The sequence below is a fragment of the Aethalodelphis obliquidens genome, unplaced genomic scaffold (assembly GCF_003676395.1).
Source record: "Aethalodelphis obliquidens isolate GAN/ISIS:26980383/991018 unplaced genomic scaffold, ASM367639v1 scaffold97, whole genome shotgun sequence".
Classification (NCBI taxonomy): domain Eukaryota; kingdom Metazoa; phylum Chordata; class Mammalia; order Artiodactyla; family Delphinidae; genus Aethalodelphis; species Aethalodelphis obliquidens.
Window position 1 is genome coordinate 2,107,225 of NW_020838041.1, and position 16,430 is coordinate 2,123,654.

The 16,430-nt window shown below is 45.7% G+C and overlaps 1 protein-coding gene across 3 annotated transcripts in view; it reads left to right on the forward strand.

Annotated features, from left to right (window-relative positions):
- The first annotated feature begins 471 nt into the window (after window positions 1–471).
- The window catches only part of CAMSAP2 (calmodulin regulated spectrin associated protein family member 2), a 97,960-nt gene continuing 82,001 nt past the window's right edge, over window positions 472–16,430 (forward strand). Inside the window, exon 1 of one of the 3 annotated variants that reach the window (XM_027095966.1) lies at window positions 472–633. In XM_027095966.1, coding sequence (XP_026951767.1) covers window positions 495–633 — 139 coding nt within the window. In that variant the 5' untranslated portion in view covers window positions 472–494. Of the gene's footprint in view, window positions 634–7,783; window positions 8,899–16,430 lie in introns of those variants that run through there. The other 2 variants (XM_027095965.1, XM_027095967.1) reach the window with 2 other exon arrangements.

Here is a 16,430-nt window from a genome sequence, read left to right on the forward strand (position 1 = left end):
GGCGGGGAGCGGGCGCCAGGAGGGACGGCTGTCGGCGCCCGCGCCGCAGGGACTTTGACGTTCTCCGCGGCGGCTCCGGCTGCGCCGGGTGGGGGCCGCTCGAGTCCCCCGGCCGCGTCTCCGGCGAGTCCCAGCGGCCCCGCGCTCCGGCCGGCGGGCGCCCCGAGGGCAGGGCCGCGAGCGGAGGGCGGTGCTGCGGGCGGCGCGATGGCGGGACGGCCCCCGCGACGTGACCGCTGAGGACGCCCCCGCCGCGCCCGGGCCCGGCCGCGCCGAGACAAAGGGGAGGCGCCCGCACGCGCGCTCGCGGGAGGCTCGCGGGACGGCCGGACGCGGCGCCGCCTCATCCCGGGCCGGGCGCGCGGGGCCGATGCTTTGAGCGGCCCGGATCCCGGCCCGGACCCAGACCCAGACCCCGACCCCCACCCCCCAGCGCCTACCCCGCGTCCGGCAGCACCATGTGAAGGGCGGGCCGGCGCCCCGAGCGCGTGAAGATGGGGGATGCTGCGGACCCCCGGGACGGGAGGAGGACGTTCATTGTTCCAGCCATCAAGCCCTTCGACCACTATGACTTCTCCAGGGCCAAAATCGCCTGCAATCTGGCCTGGCTGGTGGCCAAGGCCTTTGGGACAGGTACGTGGTGCCCGCCCCCCATCCCTCCATCCCTCCGTCCCCGCAGGCTGCGCGCGTCCCCGTTTTGTTTCCCATCCTCTGGTCCCCTTCGCGCGTGTCTCCGCGCACAGGCTCGGGGACGCGATGGGAGAAGAAAGGAGGGGGGATAACGCAGGTTTGCTCTTCAATCAGGAGCCCTTGATTTGGGCAGGTGGGATGCAGCCAGATTTCTTTTATTGGATAGCAAAAGTGGGTGGTGTTTTTTTTTTCCCCCTCCCAGTGACCAATTTTGTCATGTTTTTACATGGGGTGGTTTTAATTTGTGGTATTTTCCTCATTGTGCTGCATTCATTTCCCCCACAGTCATAGTTGTGATTACACCACCGAGAAATCTGAGTTGGTTTCGTTATTATTGGAAGGAGGTGGATGGCACACAGACTACATTGATTTTGACATTTGTAACCATGGCTGCGATTCAGGATCCGTGGACTGTACCGTGGCCTCTGTCGGAGCGCAGTATTAATTTTTGTCGTCATTTTTGAAGCCCGTGTCCTCCCGTACGCGTTTCAGCCTCTATTAAACCAGCTATTTAATATTTAGCTTGCTGAGTGTCACGTCCTATTTTTACTTCGTGTTCAGACACATTCCTTTTCCCAAACATTTTGGCTTCATAAATTAAGAAAAACAACAACTCCCTACTGTGGGATTTTTTTTTTTTAATAGAAGAGTTTTTTGAGGGCATGTGCTGTTGACACAAATTGTATAGGACAGTAGGCGTCAGACACTCCCACCTTTACCCAGTCTTTGCAAAATGACAGGAAAAGGGCCTCCTGTTGTAATTCCTTAGCTGTTGCTTTAAGAGCCCATGTTGTGGAGCTCTGGAAGCATTACCTTCTCACGTGGAGATGCTCCTGGAAGGTAATTTAATCTGATAACTTTGAGTTATTTTGTAAGATTTCTGTGGCCTAGTTCATAAAGATTGGATGTGTAAAATATTTATTGAGAAGTTTCTTAGTATTTACAGGCTTTTCTCCGGATGTTAAATACAGGGGATTTTTTGTTTTGTTTTTTTTGAGGGGAAGAGGATGGCTTATTTCCAACTTTAGGACCGTGAAAATTTGTGGGTAAATGTTTTAATTCATTCTTACTGTTTAAACATACACAGCTGGATACATACATAGGTGACTATCAGGGCTGCATATTTAATTAACTAGCAAATGAATCTCAGCGTTTAGAAAACTATTTGAATTAGTTTCGAGGGAAACTTCACGTTACAGTGATTTTGTGCTTATGACAGCTTCTGTTTTATTTGAATTATCATGCTTTGATATTGAAGTAGAAAGATGTTCAAGGTTTTATTTATTTATTTTTGGCTGCGTTGGGTCTTCGTTGCTGCGTGCGGGGTTTTCTCTAGTTGCGGCGAGCAGGGGCTACTCTTCGTTGCGGTGCGTGGGCTTCTCATTGCGGTGGCTTCTCTTTGTTGCGGAGCATGGGCTCTAGGTGCACGCGCTTCAGTAGTTGTGGCAAGTGGGCTCAGTAGTTGTGGCGCATGGGCTTAGTTGCTCTGCAGCATGTGGGATCTTCCTGGACCAGGGCTCAAACCCGTGTCCCCTGCATTGGCAGGCGGATTCTTAACCACCGCGCCACCAGGGAAGTCCTGATGTTAAAGGTTTTAAAACTAGCATCAGGAGTAAATATAATAAAAAATTTATTTGGAAATAATTTAGATTTTAAAGATTTCTTTGGAACTAAATGTGTAGAGTAACAGCTCGGAGGAAACACAAAGTGTTAGTACATTTTTGTTTTCTGGCACCACTGATATCGGTGGTGAAAATAATTGATGTATTTTGGTTTTAACTTAAGCAGCATACTGAAGCTAATATCCATTTAGAAGAGAAATGAAAGCTATTTAAGTTTTGGGTTTTTTTTAAAGATTTTGTTTTGATGTGGACCATTTTTTAAAGTCTTTATTGAATTTGTTACAATATTGCTTCTGTTTTATATTTTTGGTTTTTTGGCTGGGAGGCATGTGGGATCTCAGCTCCCCGACCAGGGATCGAACCCGCACCCCCTGCATTGGAAGGCGAAGTCTTAACCAGTGGACTGCCAGGGAAGTCCCTATTTAAGTATTTAGAAAAGATGGAAAGAGTAAAATTGATACAGTGACCTCTGTGGAAAAGCAGTGTGTACAAAATGGAAGGCAGAGGGAATAGCAAAAATATTTTCTTTCCTTCTGAAACTGAGAGGAAACTTGTAGTACAGATGTCACAACGTTGCCCTGGATTCACAAGGGTTCCTAACCAGAAAACGGCCTACTGTCTGGATGCCTGTCAGGCAAGTTTACTAGATCCTGGACCACTTGAGAAACAAGTGTTGAACACACTTGGCAAAGAAGAGAAGAGGAAGAAACAGAGTGTCAGTGGAATGTGTGTTGTGCCTGGGCACTGCGCTAGATGCTTTGCATTATGTTTTATGTTCGGGACTTACAGCAGCTCTGTGATGTAGGTAGCGTACTCTCCATTTAAAAAAGAGAGGACGCCAGTGCAGAGAGAGGTTAAACAACTTCCCCACGGTCACAGTTTTAGTACGGGCAGACGTGAGCTTTGATTTGATTGTCTGCCTAAAGGGTATGGCGTTGGTGAGGGCAGGCATGCCTCTTGTATGCCCGATACCTCAAACACATTGCTTCGTTTATTCCCACAGCATCCCTCTAGAAAGATATTGTCCTCATTTTGCAGGTGAGGGAAGAAGCTCAGATGAATTTGCTCAAGGTTAAACATCTGGCGAGCGCTGGATCCTGCGGGCCAGTGCAGGTCTTTCTGACTCTTAAGTCTGCGCTGTTTACCCTGCTCTGCAGAGTAAGCCTCTCATCTGCCAGTGTGCAGAATGGGCATACAGCACGCGTTAGAAGTCTTATTGATTTATTTTCTTTAAAGGATGGGCAGATCTTAACACACTCTCAGATGGCTTAGATGAACGTTGTTGGTACTTGCAGTTGTCTTGGCAACAGTTAGAGTGGATGAAAGTCATATTCAAAATGGAATGAAAATCAAGCTCAGAAGACCTTAAGAGTCACTTAGTAACGAGAAATTATATTATTAAGAATGTTATCTTTGTGCATTTTGTTTATTCTTTCATCAACAGTATTTGAAAGTATAAATTTATATGGAGTGAGTTGAAAAAATGTCATGTTTCATTTCTTTTGATGTAAATTTTGTGCATTTGCTGCAGACACTGTTATATGGCAGATGATAGTAGACAACATATTTCAGAGGTATTGCTGGTGGTGTTCAGCTAATCATTCAAAACATTCGCCCAAATTTAAGTTATGATTTACTAAAATCGCTTCTTTAATGATGACATGTCCGGTCCTCAGTCACCAATTTAGTCTTTTTCTGTGAGAAAGTTTCTAACTTTTGACATATTAAAAAGAAGTCAATTTTAAACCCTATGTTGGAAAATTCATTTAAAATGATAGCTAGAAATCAATTTTGGGCACAGAATGAAGTTACTGAACTACAAAAAGTAAATAAAGCGCTAGCATTGTAGTACCTAGAAAGCAAATAGAGTATTTACTTAATTTGAAGTCTTCTATCAGAGCTTGGAATCATATTCTTTTTCTTTACACTAAAAATATTCCACATAACTCAAATCTTCATAGTTTATTTTGTGGAAGAATGCAGGTATGGTTTTGATCAAATGAAGAATAAGTTTGTTTAGGTGAATTTTAATCTGTAAACCAAATAGATACTTTAAGCAAATTGCGGAAGAGGGGGAAGTTAAACTGTGCTGTGTCTACTGTATTTGAACAGCTTAACCCGTCTAGCAGTGATATTACTGAGTTTGCTCTAAGTGCTTTGGGGAAAATGGTGGGTGCAAACCCTTTTATGGTTTCTTCTTTACTTCTAAATTCTTGCTTACTAAATTCTTGCTTTTGGAGGCAACTCTGTGAGGCTTGCAGGATCTCAGTTCCCCAGTCAGGGATTGAACCCAGGCCATGGCAGTGAGAGCACTGAGTCCTAACCCCTGGACTGCCAGGGAATTCCCAGCATTTGGAGTTCGTAACATGGAGCTTAAGGCCCAATTCCTAGTGTCACTTTATCATTTCAACTTTATCAACTATCATTCTCCCTTTCATACAGTGTAGTTTGGTACAAACTACAAAACATATAGGAGAATATAAAATCATCTGCTATTTTAAATACCCTTTATTTCATTTCTTTATATATCCCAACACGTTTTCTCAAAATCCCATCTCACACCTGACTCTCATGCACGTGTGAAGGATGTGCTGTCAGTGGACAGCACTCTGGTTAAGAGAGACTGATTGCAGAGAGGCCTGTTTGGGAAGTTCTTGTAGGAGTCTGGGCAAGAGATGGTGAGAGCTTGAAGCAGCCGCGCGGAAATGCTGCTAATATTTATTGAGTACTTACTGTGTGTCGGTCACTCTCCATGTATCATCTCATTTTAATCCTCATGACGGCCTTGAGAGGTGGAAACTGTCCATCACTCCAGTGTTACTGATGAGGGAATGAGGCCCAGAGGGTTAGGGACTCACGCAAAGCCACCCAGCTTATGGTGCTGTGTTCTGAACCTGATTTCAGGCCTCCCACTTTACCATCCGCTGTTTGGGGAGAAGTCAAATTAATGGAAAAGAGGCAGAAGATAGAAAAAACATTGCAAAGGTATAATCCCTAGTGTTTCTAAATGACTGAATTCGGGGTGCATGGGGGGAGGATGAGGCCCCCTGAGGTGGCGAGGAGAATGAGGTTACTTGAGCTTTTGAGATCTGGTGACTGGGAAGGGTGAGTCCAGTGCCGCTGGCAGAGATGGAGAGCAGCAAGTTAAATGGCAAGTCGGCTTTGTTCTGGGGAACCTTAAGCTTGATGTGTTGGCCAGATACCTTATCTGAGAAATCTAGTAAGGTAGGTAGCTGTAAATGTGGGTAGGGAGTATGATTGACCAGGTGAGGCTACACAATAGCAATTTGGGAATCTTCTGCGTATAAAGTGTGATTGAAATCAGAAGTAGATGCCACCATAGAGCGACAGAAAAGATTTGAGACAGAATCTAGGGTGGTGAACACTTAGAATAGTTTTGGGAGGAGGCTGAGGAAAAGAAGGTGGAATTAGAGCAGAGAGTTAGGAAGAGAATTAAGAAAGTGTAAAGATACTGAGGCCCTGGAAGGAGAAAGTTTCCAGGCGGGTGGTCTAATTAACAGTGTCAAAGGCTACAGGTATTTAAACCATGCCTGAGTGGCAAATATGGGTGGCGGGTGGAGCACGTGGTCTGTGTGCCGGCACAGAGCTCCGAACCCGAGTACCGTTAGTGCAACAACATAGCCCAGTAGGATTGGAGGAGGTTTATGTGATGAGTAGTGGGAGATGCAGCTTGAAAGGTAAATTGGGATTGTTTGAAGGACCACGTTAGGGAATTTGGTATTTGTTTAGTAGATAAATAAATTATCCTAAGCACGTTGGATTTTTGGAAAAGCTACTATGATTTATTGAGCACATACTTTGTGTTAAGTACAGTTTTGAACATTTTATATGCCTTATTTTAATTCTGAGAACGACCCTATTAGATACTATTTTATTTCTTCGTCTGCCACTCTAAGGTAGGGTTTCCCACTGCAGAACTTCTGGCTGGCTCCTTCCTTGTTGAGGGGGCCGTCCTATGCATTGTAGGATTTCACCAGCATCCTGGCCTCTACCCACTAGGTGACAGTGGTATTCCCCACTCCTACTTCTTCCCCAGTTGTAACACCCAGCAATGTCTCCAGACATTGCCAGTGTCTCCCGGGGCCAATACGACCCCAGCTTAAGAATCACTGCTATGAAGACTGTGAGATACACCTTCAATTTAAAAAGGTTTTTTGGACATTGAAGTACAAATTTGTTACAACATGTCCTGATTTCACAGATATTCAAATGGAAAATAAGAATTTAGGAAATATGACAGTTTGCCCTTTTTATAAAAGAGGAAATGGGTTTAGAGGGGTTAAATAACTTGCCCTTGATCATCCAGCTTGTAGATGGTGGAACAAAAATTAGAGTCAAAACCTTTATGATACTAAAGTTTGTATTTTGACCTCTGTGTTATACCTCTGTGCCTAGAGTTCGTTACAGTTCTGTAGTATAATACTGGAAGTGAAGGCGCAAAGAAAGCGTGAAAACCGTTCAAAAGTAAGTCTTAAATTTTTTGTTTTTTGTGGAATTTAAAAGTATATTTAATTTTTCTTCAGCAAACCTGTTTGTATTTGATTAGTTAGTACAGAAATAGGAAACATATTTAGCATCGGTCTGTCATTTCAGGGTCGTCCCCACCCCCCACCCCGTGGATCTAGTTTTTTAGGTACTAGTTCATGGACCTTTTCTATTGGTAAATTACAAATAATGATCTTTAAATTAATATTACACATTTGTTAGTAGTCACAGCGTGGTGCTTCTGCTGAGATAATAATTGTATTCACTGATCACGTTTAGCACTTCCTTCCTGTGCCTTGCAGGGTCTCTCCTTTTCTTTTTAAACACGGATTCTGCATCAACGTAACATTCTGGGTTAAAGGGCGACACCCCAACACTGTAGTGTCTTTCCAGCTCTGCTTCTACCACCTGCTCCCTTTTGGGGGCCTTTTTCCTAAAGTCTTTGTCTCAGTTCCCCTGCTTGCCAAATAGTCATGATAATAAGCATTTGTTTTGCCTTCTTTAGAAGAAAAAGCATATACATTGAAACATGAATTGATCCATCTCACACTTAGGCTACTTTTGGATATTCTGTTTCCCGTTGTGGAATGGGATTGTATTTCTTTAATAATTTCAAAGAATTCTTTTTATTCAAAATACTTTTTTCAGGAACGAAATTGGGTCATTTGTAGAGACGTGGATGGATCTAGAGACTGTCATACAGAGTGAAGTAAGTCAGAAAGAGAAAAACAAATATCGTATATTAACACATAGATGTGACATCTAGAAAAATGGTACAGATGAACCGGTTTGCAGGGCAGAAATAGACACAGATGTGGAGAGCAAACGTATGGACACCAAGGGGGGAAAGCCGCAGTGGGGGCGGGGGTGGTGGTGGGATCAGTTGGGCGATTGGGATTGACATGTAGACACTGATGTGTATAAAACCGATGACTAATAAGAACCTGCTGTATACAAAAATAAATAAAATACAATTCAAAAATTAAAAAAAAAAAACTTTTTCAACTATGAACTGGGAAAAATAAAACAGAGGCTGGGACTCCAGCACTAGAGAGAAAACCGAAGTCCCTCTGTAACCGTCATGGTCACACCCTGAGTGTTAGGCCTAGTCGTGTTTATGAAGCACCTGAAAATGGTTTTTTGAGATAAAGAAATAGAATTTCAGTTCACTGAAAAAGTGTTCGTCTCCTTACTCCATATTTGACAAATATAGGTTCCTGGGAACATGTGTGTATGATCTTGAAAAGTTATTTTGAATCTACCCCCGCTCCCACTCCCAGCCCTCTCCTTCAAACCATTTTGTCTCTAAATGGGAGTTACAAGGAAATTTTAAGTACTTTAGGTTCTTGGAATAAAAAATATTTGAAATGTTTGAAATACTTTAAAAGACATTTGTCCTCAGCAAAGGAACGTTTCAAAGTAGATGGTTTCATTTTTGTCTGCTGGCATTTTATTGCTACTTTCAAGATTCTCTTTCAACTGTCTTCTTGTTTTCCATTCTTTTTGTTTTATGACATTCATATGACGAGGGTGCTGGCTTGTCAATTTTTCTCTAATTTACGCGTTTTGTAGAATTTTATATTGTAACAGATTTTGAAACAGCAGAAATAACCTTTTTTCTTTTTTAGCTACCTCCATTTTTTTTTTAACATAGACTTTAGAGGTCTTGATTATAAGTTCTTGAAATTTTACTTTTGACACTTAATAGTTTTTGAAGAGGTGAGACAGGCACCGATTCAAAAGTCCAGAGGTGTAAAAGGCTAGGTCTAGTGGAAAATCTCCTTCCCTCCTGGACCCTGAGCCACTCAGTTTGTGTTTTAAACTTGGTAATGTTGTTGGAAGACTGTTTCTCAAAAGATCTCTGGGAGTGCACTTACAAATGGTTGACATGGTGATTTTAATGTTACGTGTATTTGTCCACAACAAGGAAAAAGATCTCTTGGATACAGAGCAGGAAATGCATTGGAGGGAGACGAAGGGTTGTGAAGGGGGAACAGTTAGGAAGTTGTTACCGACCAGGTGAGAGGTGGCAGCGGCTTGAAGGTGGATGGATACGGAAGGAGGTGGATGCACGTCAAAGGTAAGACCTGATGATATTGTGGGGCGTGTGAAGACTGATTTTCCTTACTGGGGAACAGAACAGTGGGAGAGGGCCAGGTTGTGTGTGCGAAGGAAAGAGGGCGGGACAGAGCAGCGCCGAGACGGTGGGGTGTGCGTTGGGCCCTTGAAGAGTCCCGCTCAGGTGGGGCTCAGAAGATCTTGGGGATGAGAGGCGAGGTGGTGATGGAGACACACAGGGTGGGTAGGTGCCAGTCACCCCGTGGGAGAGTGTGGGGAGGCCCTCAAGACAGGAGAGCCGCAGAGAGTGACCAGAGGGGAAGCGAGGAAGCGGCACAGGAGGCCCAGCTTGGGGGGTGAAGGCGCGGCCGGAGGCACCTCGGGATTTCGCAGCTCGGCAGAAGGTGTGGAGGGGAAGCAGGGGAGCGAAGCGGGCGGGGCGGCCGGGGCGTGTTCGCTGCGGCATGGAAAGCGCACCTGGGTCGGCGGACGGCGGCGGTGGCGGAGGTGGGGGGGGAAGCCCTCCTCCCGCGCCCCGCCCTCTCTCACGTCCTTTCCCACGGCACCCAGGGCTCCTCAGAGAAACTTCTCTGCCCTTCTCCCGCCTCCTCCTTCCTCTTCAAGCAGACAAAGCCATGTGACGATGGCACATCCCAAACAGCTACGATGACAGCGAGCTCCCTGTACCCCGCGTCTGACCTCTGCGGCCGGCGGCTCACCCCCGACCCAGCCGCCGGCTATTTAAAGCAAGTACCCGACATCGTGTCGTCGCATCTGTAAACATACTAGTGTCTCCGGCAGCCAGGGGCTCCCTTTTAATTTTTTTAAATTTATTTATTGTTTAAGATTTTTTGATGTGGACCATTTTTAAGGTCTTTATTGAGTTTGTTACGGTGTTGCTTCAGTTTGGTGTTTTGGTTTTTGTTTTGGCCCGGAGGCATGTGGGATCCTAGCTCCCCAGCCAGCAATCGAACCGCACCCCCTGCCTCTGGAAGGTGAGGTCTTAACCACTGGACCGCCGGGGAAGTCCCCAGGCGCTCCCTTTTTAAACTTTGCCGTGGTGCTGCCAGCATCACACCGCTCCACGTCACCAGTCATCTTTTTGTTTTCACTTTTCTGTTTTACAGTTCATTTGTTCCCGTCAGTATCTAAATAGGGGCCAGCCTTTGCAATTTGGTATGTCTCTCTAAGTTTTTTAAATATATCGGCTCCCCCTCCATCTAATTTTGTTTTCCTTACAGTTTACTTACTGGAGAAACCACAGTATTTGTCCTGTCGTTTCCCACGGCCTGGATCACCACGGGATGGTTTAACAGGTTTCTTTTTGTCCCCTGTATTTCTTATACATTGACAGCTAATTATAGAGAATTGTACAGATTCAAGTTTAATTTTTTTTTTTTTTTTTTGCACACTCCATAGGTTTGTGTACTTCCACCAGGAGGCACTTAATGTCTCGTTATTTCTCTTCGTGTCATGGCTTCTTTGTTTGTTAGTGGGAATTCTCTTCCCTGTATTAAATGTCTGGGTGCCCTGGGGGAGAAGTTTCCACAGTGAGCTGCCGGGCAGCCACCCTGGAGGTCACGGAGCAGGAATATTCACAGACAAACTCAGAGAGCTTCAATCACAGGGATTGTTAAATCGGTTTACAGTGAGAAGCGAGGGCAAAGAAAGGTGGGGTGAATTAACACACCCTCCCCGAATCCTGCAGCACACCACACCTCGTTCTTTGTGCTCCATCAGCCTTGCCCACCGATGGTACGGTTGCAACAACCAGCGCTGAGGTTTGAACAAGGAGGCCCACAGTGACACAAGGCCGCACACTTGCTCCATCAGAGACGCAGAGGACATGCATGCCTGCCGCAGCTGTGGCTTGTCGGGAAGCCTGATGAATAGCTTGGGTCCTGTGCGCCTTGGGCAGAGCACACGCAGGCCAGAATGTGTGTCACTGATGGGTGGCCCAGTTAAGCACTCATGAATTTTAAGTGTTCATGTATATTTAGTGTTCATTGCCTGTTGTTTGTTTAGCCTCATGTATATTTAATATATCATGAATATTTATTGCCTGGTGTATCTGGTGTATCATGAATAGTTAGCACGTTGGGACCTCATGAATATTAGGTATCTTCTGGTTTTTCCATTCCTTACTATGTTTAACATACATATGCTGCTAACCACTTAACCTTTATTTGGTAAATTCTTTGAGTTCTGTCTGTGATTAACAACTTTTTGCTTACTAGTACTTATCTATACTTCAAATATCTTAAAAGGTTTCACATATATTTTACAAACTTAAGCATCTTTTATAACAGAATTGGATAGCCTCGGAAGTAAAAGTGCATTTTCTGAGGTACAGGAAAGGCAGGATAACTGTTCAGTTCTTTCCCTTTATTGGACCGAACTGAATGGATCACTGGCCCCCGAGAATCTGGAAGGGAGGAAAGAACAGGGAGGAAGAGCATGTGAACAGTGGTGACGAGAATGTGCAAAGGCTTTGCGGGGGGAGGGAGCGTGCGTGGTTCCAGGAACTGAATGGGCCGCCAGGGGCAGGGCCGTGTCTCTCTTGTAGGTCAGGAAGGCTTTGAGTCCTTAAAGAAGCAGAGGTCATCGAAAACCCTGAGGTCTGGCAGGGTGTGTGACCCGCTCAAGTTTGCCCACGGGAAGTAAGCAGATTCTGGCTACAGTAGAGAATGGTTTGGAGTGGGGACAGGTGTGAGCATTGCAAAGACAAGTTGAGGAGTAATGCAGTAGTGCAGATGCAAAGTTCCGAGAGCCAGGACCGGGAGGTGGGAGTTGAGATTGCGAGAAGGGGAGGGTTGGGCTGGGTTTGGTGATGGATTTGGTCTGGGGCTTGAGGGACGACGCCTAGATGCCGCTGTACTTCTGTGACGCAGGGAACACCGGGAATGATTACGCTTGGGGAGAAGATTGATTTGGGGCACTTTGAGGTTTCATGACTCTCTTCAGCGTAATTTCAAATGCATAAGAATAGTACAAGGAATTCCTGCATACCCTTTCCCCAGGGTTACCAGTTGTTAACCTTTTGTCCCATTTTCTCCCTTCCCCTTCCCCCACACAAATCCGTGTGTGTCTGTATATACACACACACACACACACACACACACACACATGTAATGTTTTCTGAGCTGTCTGGGAAAGAATTAGAGACATCGTACCCTCTACCCCTAAATACTTCAGGCTGTCTCCTGATGAGAGATGAACGATAAGCCTCAGGTAATCTCAGTAAAATTATAAGAATAAGGAAATTTAACTTCGACCCCGTATTATCTAATCCACATCCCCTGTTCAGATTTGCCATTGTCTTAATGTCCTGTGTTGCTGCTTTTTTCCCCCATTCCAAGATGCAGTCCAGGATCGGGCATCACATTTGGTAGACTTGTCTCCGTCGGCTCCTTAACCTGGAACGGCGTCTCGGTCTGTCTCTGTCTCCCGTGATACGGACATTGTGAAGCCTCAGCGCCCCAGCTGCCTGCTGAGCTGGGTGGCAGGCCCCTGCCCTGGGCACTGTCTTTGCCCGGTGCCCCTGGCACAAGCAGGCAGTTCCCTGCAGGCTCCACCTGGGCCACCTCCTGCCTCGTGGTCCTCTGCCCTCTCTGGAACGCTGGGCCCTCATTCCGCCCCTGGGCTCCATGACTGGGACGATGAGATTCTGGTGTGGCTGTGGGCAGTGTCCCAACAAGAAAACCTAGACAGTCTGAAGGAACAGTACACAGACCCCTGCCCCAGACAAGAAGTGATGGAGACCCAGTAACCGGAGACGTTTCCCGACCCCCGCCCCGCTCCCGTCCCCTGGTGCCACCCCGTCTTCTTTGGCTTTCTTCCTTCTTGTCCTTTGACCACCTACTCTCTACTCTCCCTCCTTCCCTCCCTGCTCGCCTGCAGCTGACCCGCCTTCGCACCCCCTCATCCCTGCCACCTCCGTCACCTGTCTCTCCAGCAGCAGGTGTGCTTCGTTGCCCCCTGCCTGGCCGCATCCCTGCGTTCCTCAGGGGGCTTGGGCAGGGATGCCCGGGAGGCACCAGAGATGAACCGCTGGGCAGCCAGGCAGCCGCAGAGGAGAAGTATCTAGACAGAGCGCAGTTTCCTTACCCTCTGTTGCTCCCAGGATCAGACCGCTTAACATCCTCCCTCATGCACCGAGATGCTGGGGGGGGGGGGGCCAGGAAGTAGGAAATCCAGGTTCTCAGTACCCCCGAAATGTCTGAGCCTGCAGTGTTGATTTGCTCCCTTTATTAAAATGTATTTTTATCTTATGAAAACAGTAGGCCAGTTATTTTATAGAACGTCCCTCATTTGGATCTAACGTGTCTTCTTGATGGATTCAAGTTATACAAACCTGGCGGGACGACCACAGAAGAGGTGCTGTGTTTTCAGCGTGGGTTGTGTCAGGGACACGCGACGTACGTTCAGTTGGTGGTGCAGACTTTGATCACTCGCTTCAGGCGGTATCTGCCACTTCTCTCCGCTATAAAGTTATTATTTTCCATCTTTAATTAAGAAGCAATTCGTGGGGAGATAATTTGAAATACCCTGTTCATCAAACCCACCAATTTAGCATCCAGAATGATTCTTGCTTGAATCAGTTGTTATCCCATTTATTTTATCCCATTTTTAGTTGGTATTCCACTACAAAGAAGAGTTTTCCCTTCTTTTTCTTTCACATACTTATTCATTCATTTGTTTCCATCAGGGTGGACATTCTTGTTTTATTCCGTGGGTTCTAATCTTTTATTGTCATTATTTATTTTGATGTTCAGATTGTCTCAGGTTTGGTCAGTGGGATCTCCTTCTGAATCCTGTGAACTTTTGACACGGTCCCATCATTTGTTAGCTTTCGCACACGCACACACACACACACACACACGTTCTTAGCTGATCTTGCAGTTTTCCTGCTCCAGCCCGGGAGGAAACAGCCATTTCTGGAGGAGTCCTGGTTCGTTTTAATGGGAGGCGTATTAGAAACTGAGATATAGGTGCGAGGCTTATTGCCGCTGGGATTTAGCAGACAGCTAGGAAACACGCACGTGCAGGTGTGACTCTCTCTGTCACAGATACATGCCAACCACCATGTGTCCACACTGACACTTCCCATCTCAGTCCAGCCCCACAGAGCTCGCTCGGACCCCCCCGCCCTTTCCATGTTTCTGAGAAACCAGGCTCTGGTGTGGGGTTTGTGAAGGGTTGTGAGGACCTGGAGCTCAGGAGAGGTCCCTGTGTCTCAAAGTATCCCGCTCTCCTCGAGGCTGCATTGTAGTGGGAGGGGGTAGAAATAGGCTAACCTAAATATTATGGGATAGTAGTCATTGAAACAGGACGACTGCGTGGGGTCAGGGAAGGTGTATCTGGGAGATGACCACTGACTGAGCTCCCGATGGGAAGGGCCGACCGCCGGAGGAGGGTGAGGGGCCGGGGAGTAGCTGGTGCCCAGGCCCTGAGGGACAGACGTGGCACCCTGTAGCGTCTGCGGTGTGGTGGGCCCAGAGGTGGAGGAACTTGAAGTCAGGAGCGACCATGGCTGCACACCTGTGCAGGCTGGGGAGCCCGAACTCAGGACAGGCAGTTCCTGTACTCACGGTCCCGGGTCAGGGAAGACACAGCTTTTAAATCCAAAGCCCGTTTTCCCCACTCTGTCATGCTGCCTCCTGCTGGTAGTGAATGTAGGTTAACTGGAAAAGGTTTGGTTTTGAGAGGGATACTATTGCAGAAGTAAAGAGTGGCCTAGGGGAAAACTGTCAGGTTTTTCAAAGCAGGTACTCGGAGTAAATTAGGATTACTAGTACAGAATCTGGGAGTTGAGGGGAAATTTGAAATCTGGGAGTCCCTTTAGGACAAGACTGATGACTAAAATTTAAAAAAAATAACGTTTTCATTCATCAAATATTTATTTCGTCCTCGCCATGATCAGGCACTAAGATGCTACGGTTTGTATTATGGGGAATAATTATGGTCCTTGCCCTCTGGTCATGTAGGAGGTACTCTTTTTTTTTTAATTAATCTTTATTGGAGTATAGTTGCTTTACAACGTTGTGTTAGTTTCTACTCTACAGCAAAGTGAATCAGCTATAGTATATATATATATCCCCTTTTTTTTTATATACTAGTGTTTATTTTTACTTGTTGACAGTTTTGCTTTATTTATTTATTTATTTATGGCTGGGTTGGGTCTTCGTTTCTGTGCGCGGGCTTTCTGTAGTTGTGGCAAGCGAGGGCTACTCTTCATCGCGGTGCGCGGGCTTCTCATTGTAGTGGCTTCTCTTGTTGTGGAGCACAGGCTCTAGACGTGCAGGCTCAGTAATTGTGGCTCACGGGCCTAGTTGCTCCGCGGCATGTGGGATCCTCCCAGACCAGGGCTCGAACCCGTATCCCCTGCATTGGCAGGCAGATGCTCAACCACTGCGCCACCAGGGACGCCCTCTCCTCTTTTTTGGATTTCTGTGAGGTACTCATTTTAATACATCCTTGTCAACTGTGGGTTTAAAAATTACTTGCTATTTTGATAGGCAAAGTCTCATTGTAACTTTCTTTGATTACCGGTACTATGATTTTTTAAAAAAATGTTAACTGACCATTTTTGTGTCTTTTGGTTAATTTAGAGTTCCAGGTGTAGGGCTTACTTTTACTTGGAGTTTTTGAAACTCACAAATTCTGTCTTAGTAATTGCCTTAGACATAATTTGTAGATTTGGAAAATAAGGCAGTGTTCCCATGGTTGAGTGCTGATATTTCTGAATTGCATTCCCCTTACACCCTGACCATTCACTGTTTTAAGGAAATCTGTGTCATTTGCTGGTGCATGGATGCAACTAGTACTAACTCAGCTTTATGGAAAAGTGCCTTGGGCAAGACTGTTTCTGTGCCCTCTGCCTGTGCCCAAGCATTTCAGGTGATTGTTAATTTCAAAGCTTAGCTCTAGTCAGGATTTATAATAACATGAGTAAGGTAGGTTCTTGCTTAAGTCCTGGTGCACAAGAAAAACTTGTCTCTTATCCTTTGCAATTCTGGGAGTTTCAGTTTCTTGAAGTATTAATTTCTTACCTTCTTGTACTCTGGAGGTGAGGGGCAGGGTGAAACCTCTTATCTTTGATTTTGCCTGTTTATTTTGTAATATGTGGTTTCAGGTCATTTGTTTTAAAAATGTGATACAAGTCCAAACTGTTTTCTAACAAATGATAGTCCTGTACTGTTGGCAAAATGATAGACATTTTCGAAGTCTTCTTTTAAGCATATTTAGTTCTTGAAGACTTGCTCTTAAAAGTGACCTACTTTACAATACTCAGTATGCAGTTTTGCATTCTTTTGGGGTGGAATAATCTGTTTTTGTCATATTCTTGAAACATTGTTTGACTTGCTGGATTCCTTCCCTTTTCCTTGCATTGAGATCTTTTTGAAACTTACATTTTCATCACTTAGATTTGTGGGTTCGTCATAATAAAATGAAAAGAGCCCCTAAGCTGTATGTTTTCCACCTTCCAGCCTGTTGATCCTGGCAAACCATTGTTATTTTTGAATCTGTTTAGCTACAAGGTTTAGAGCTAAG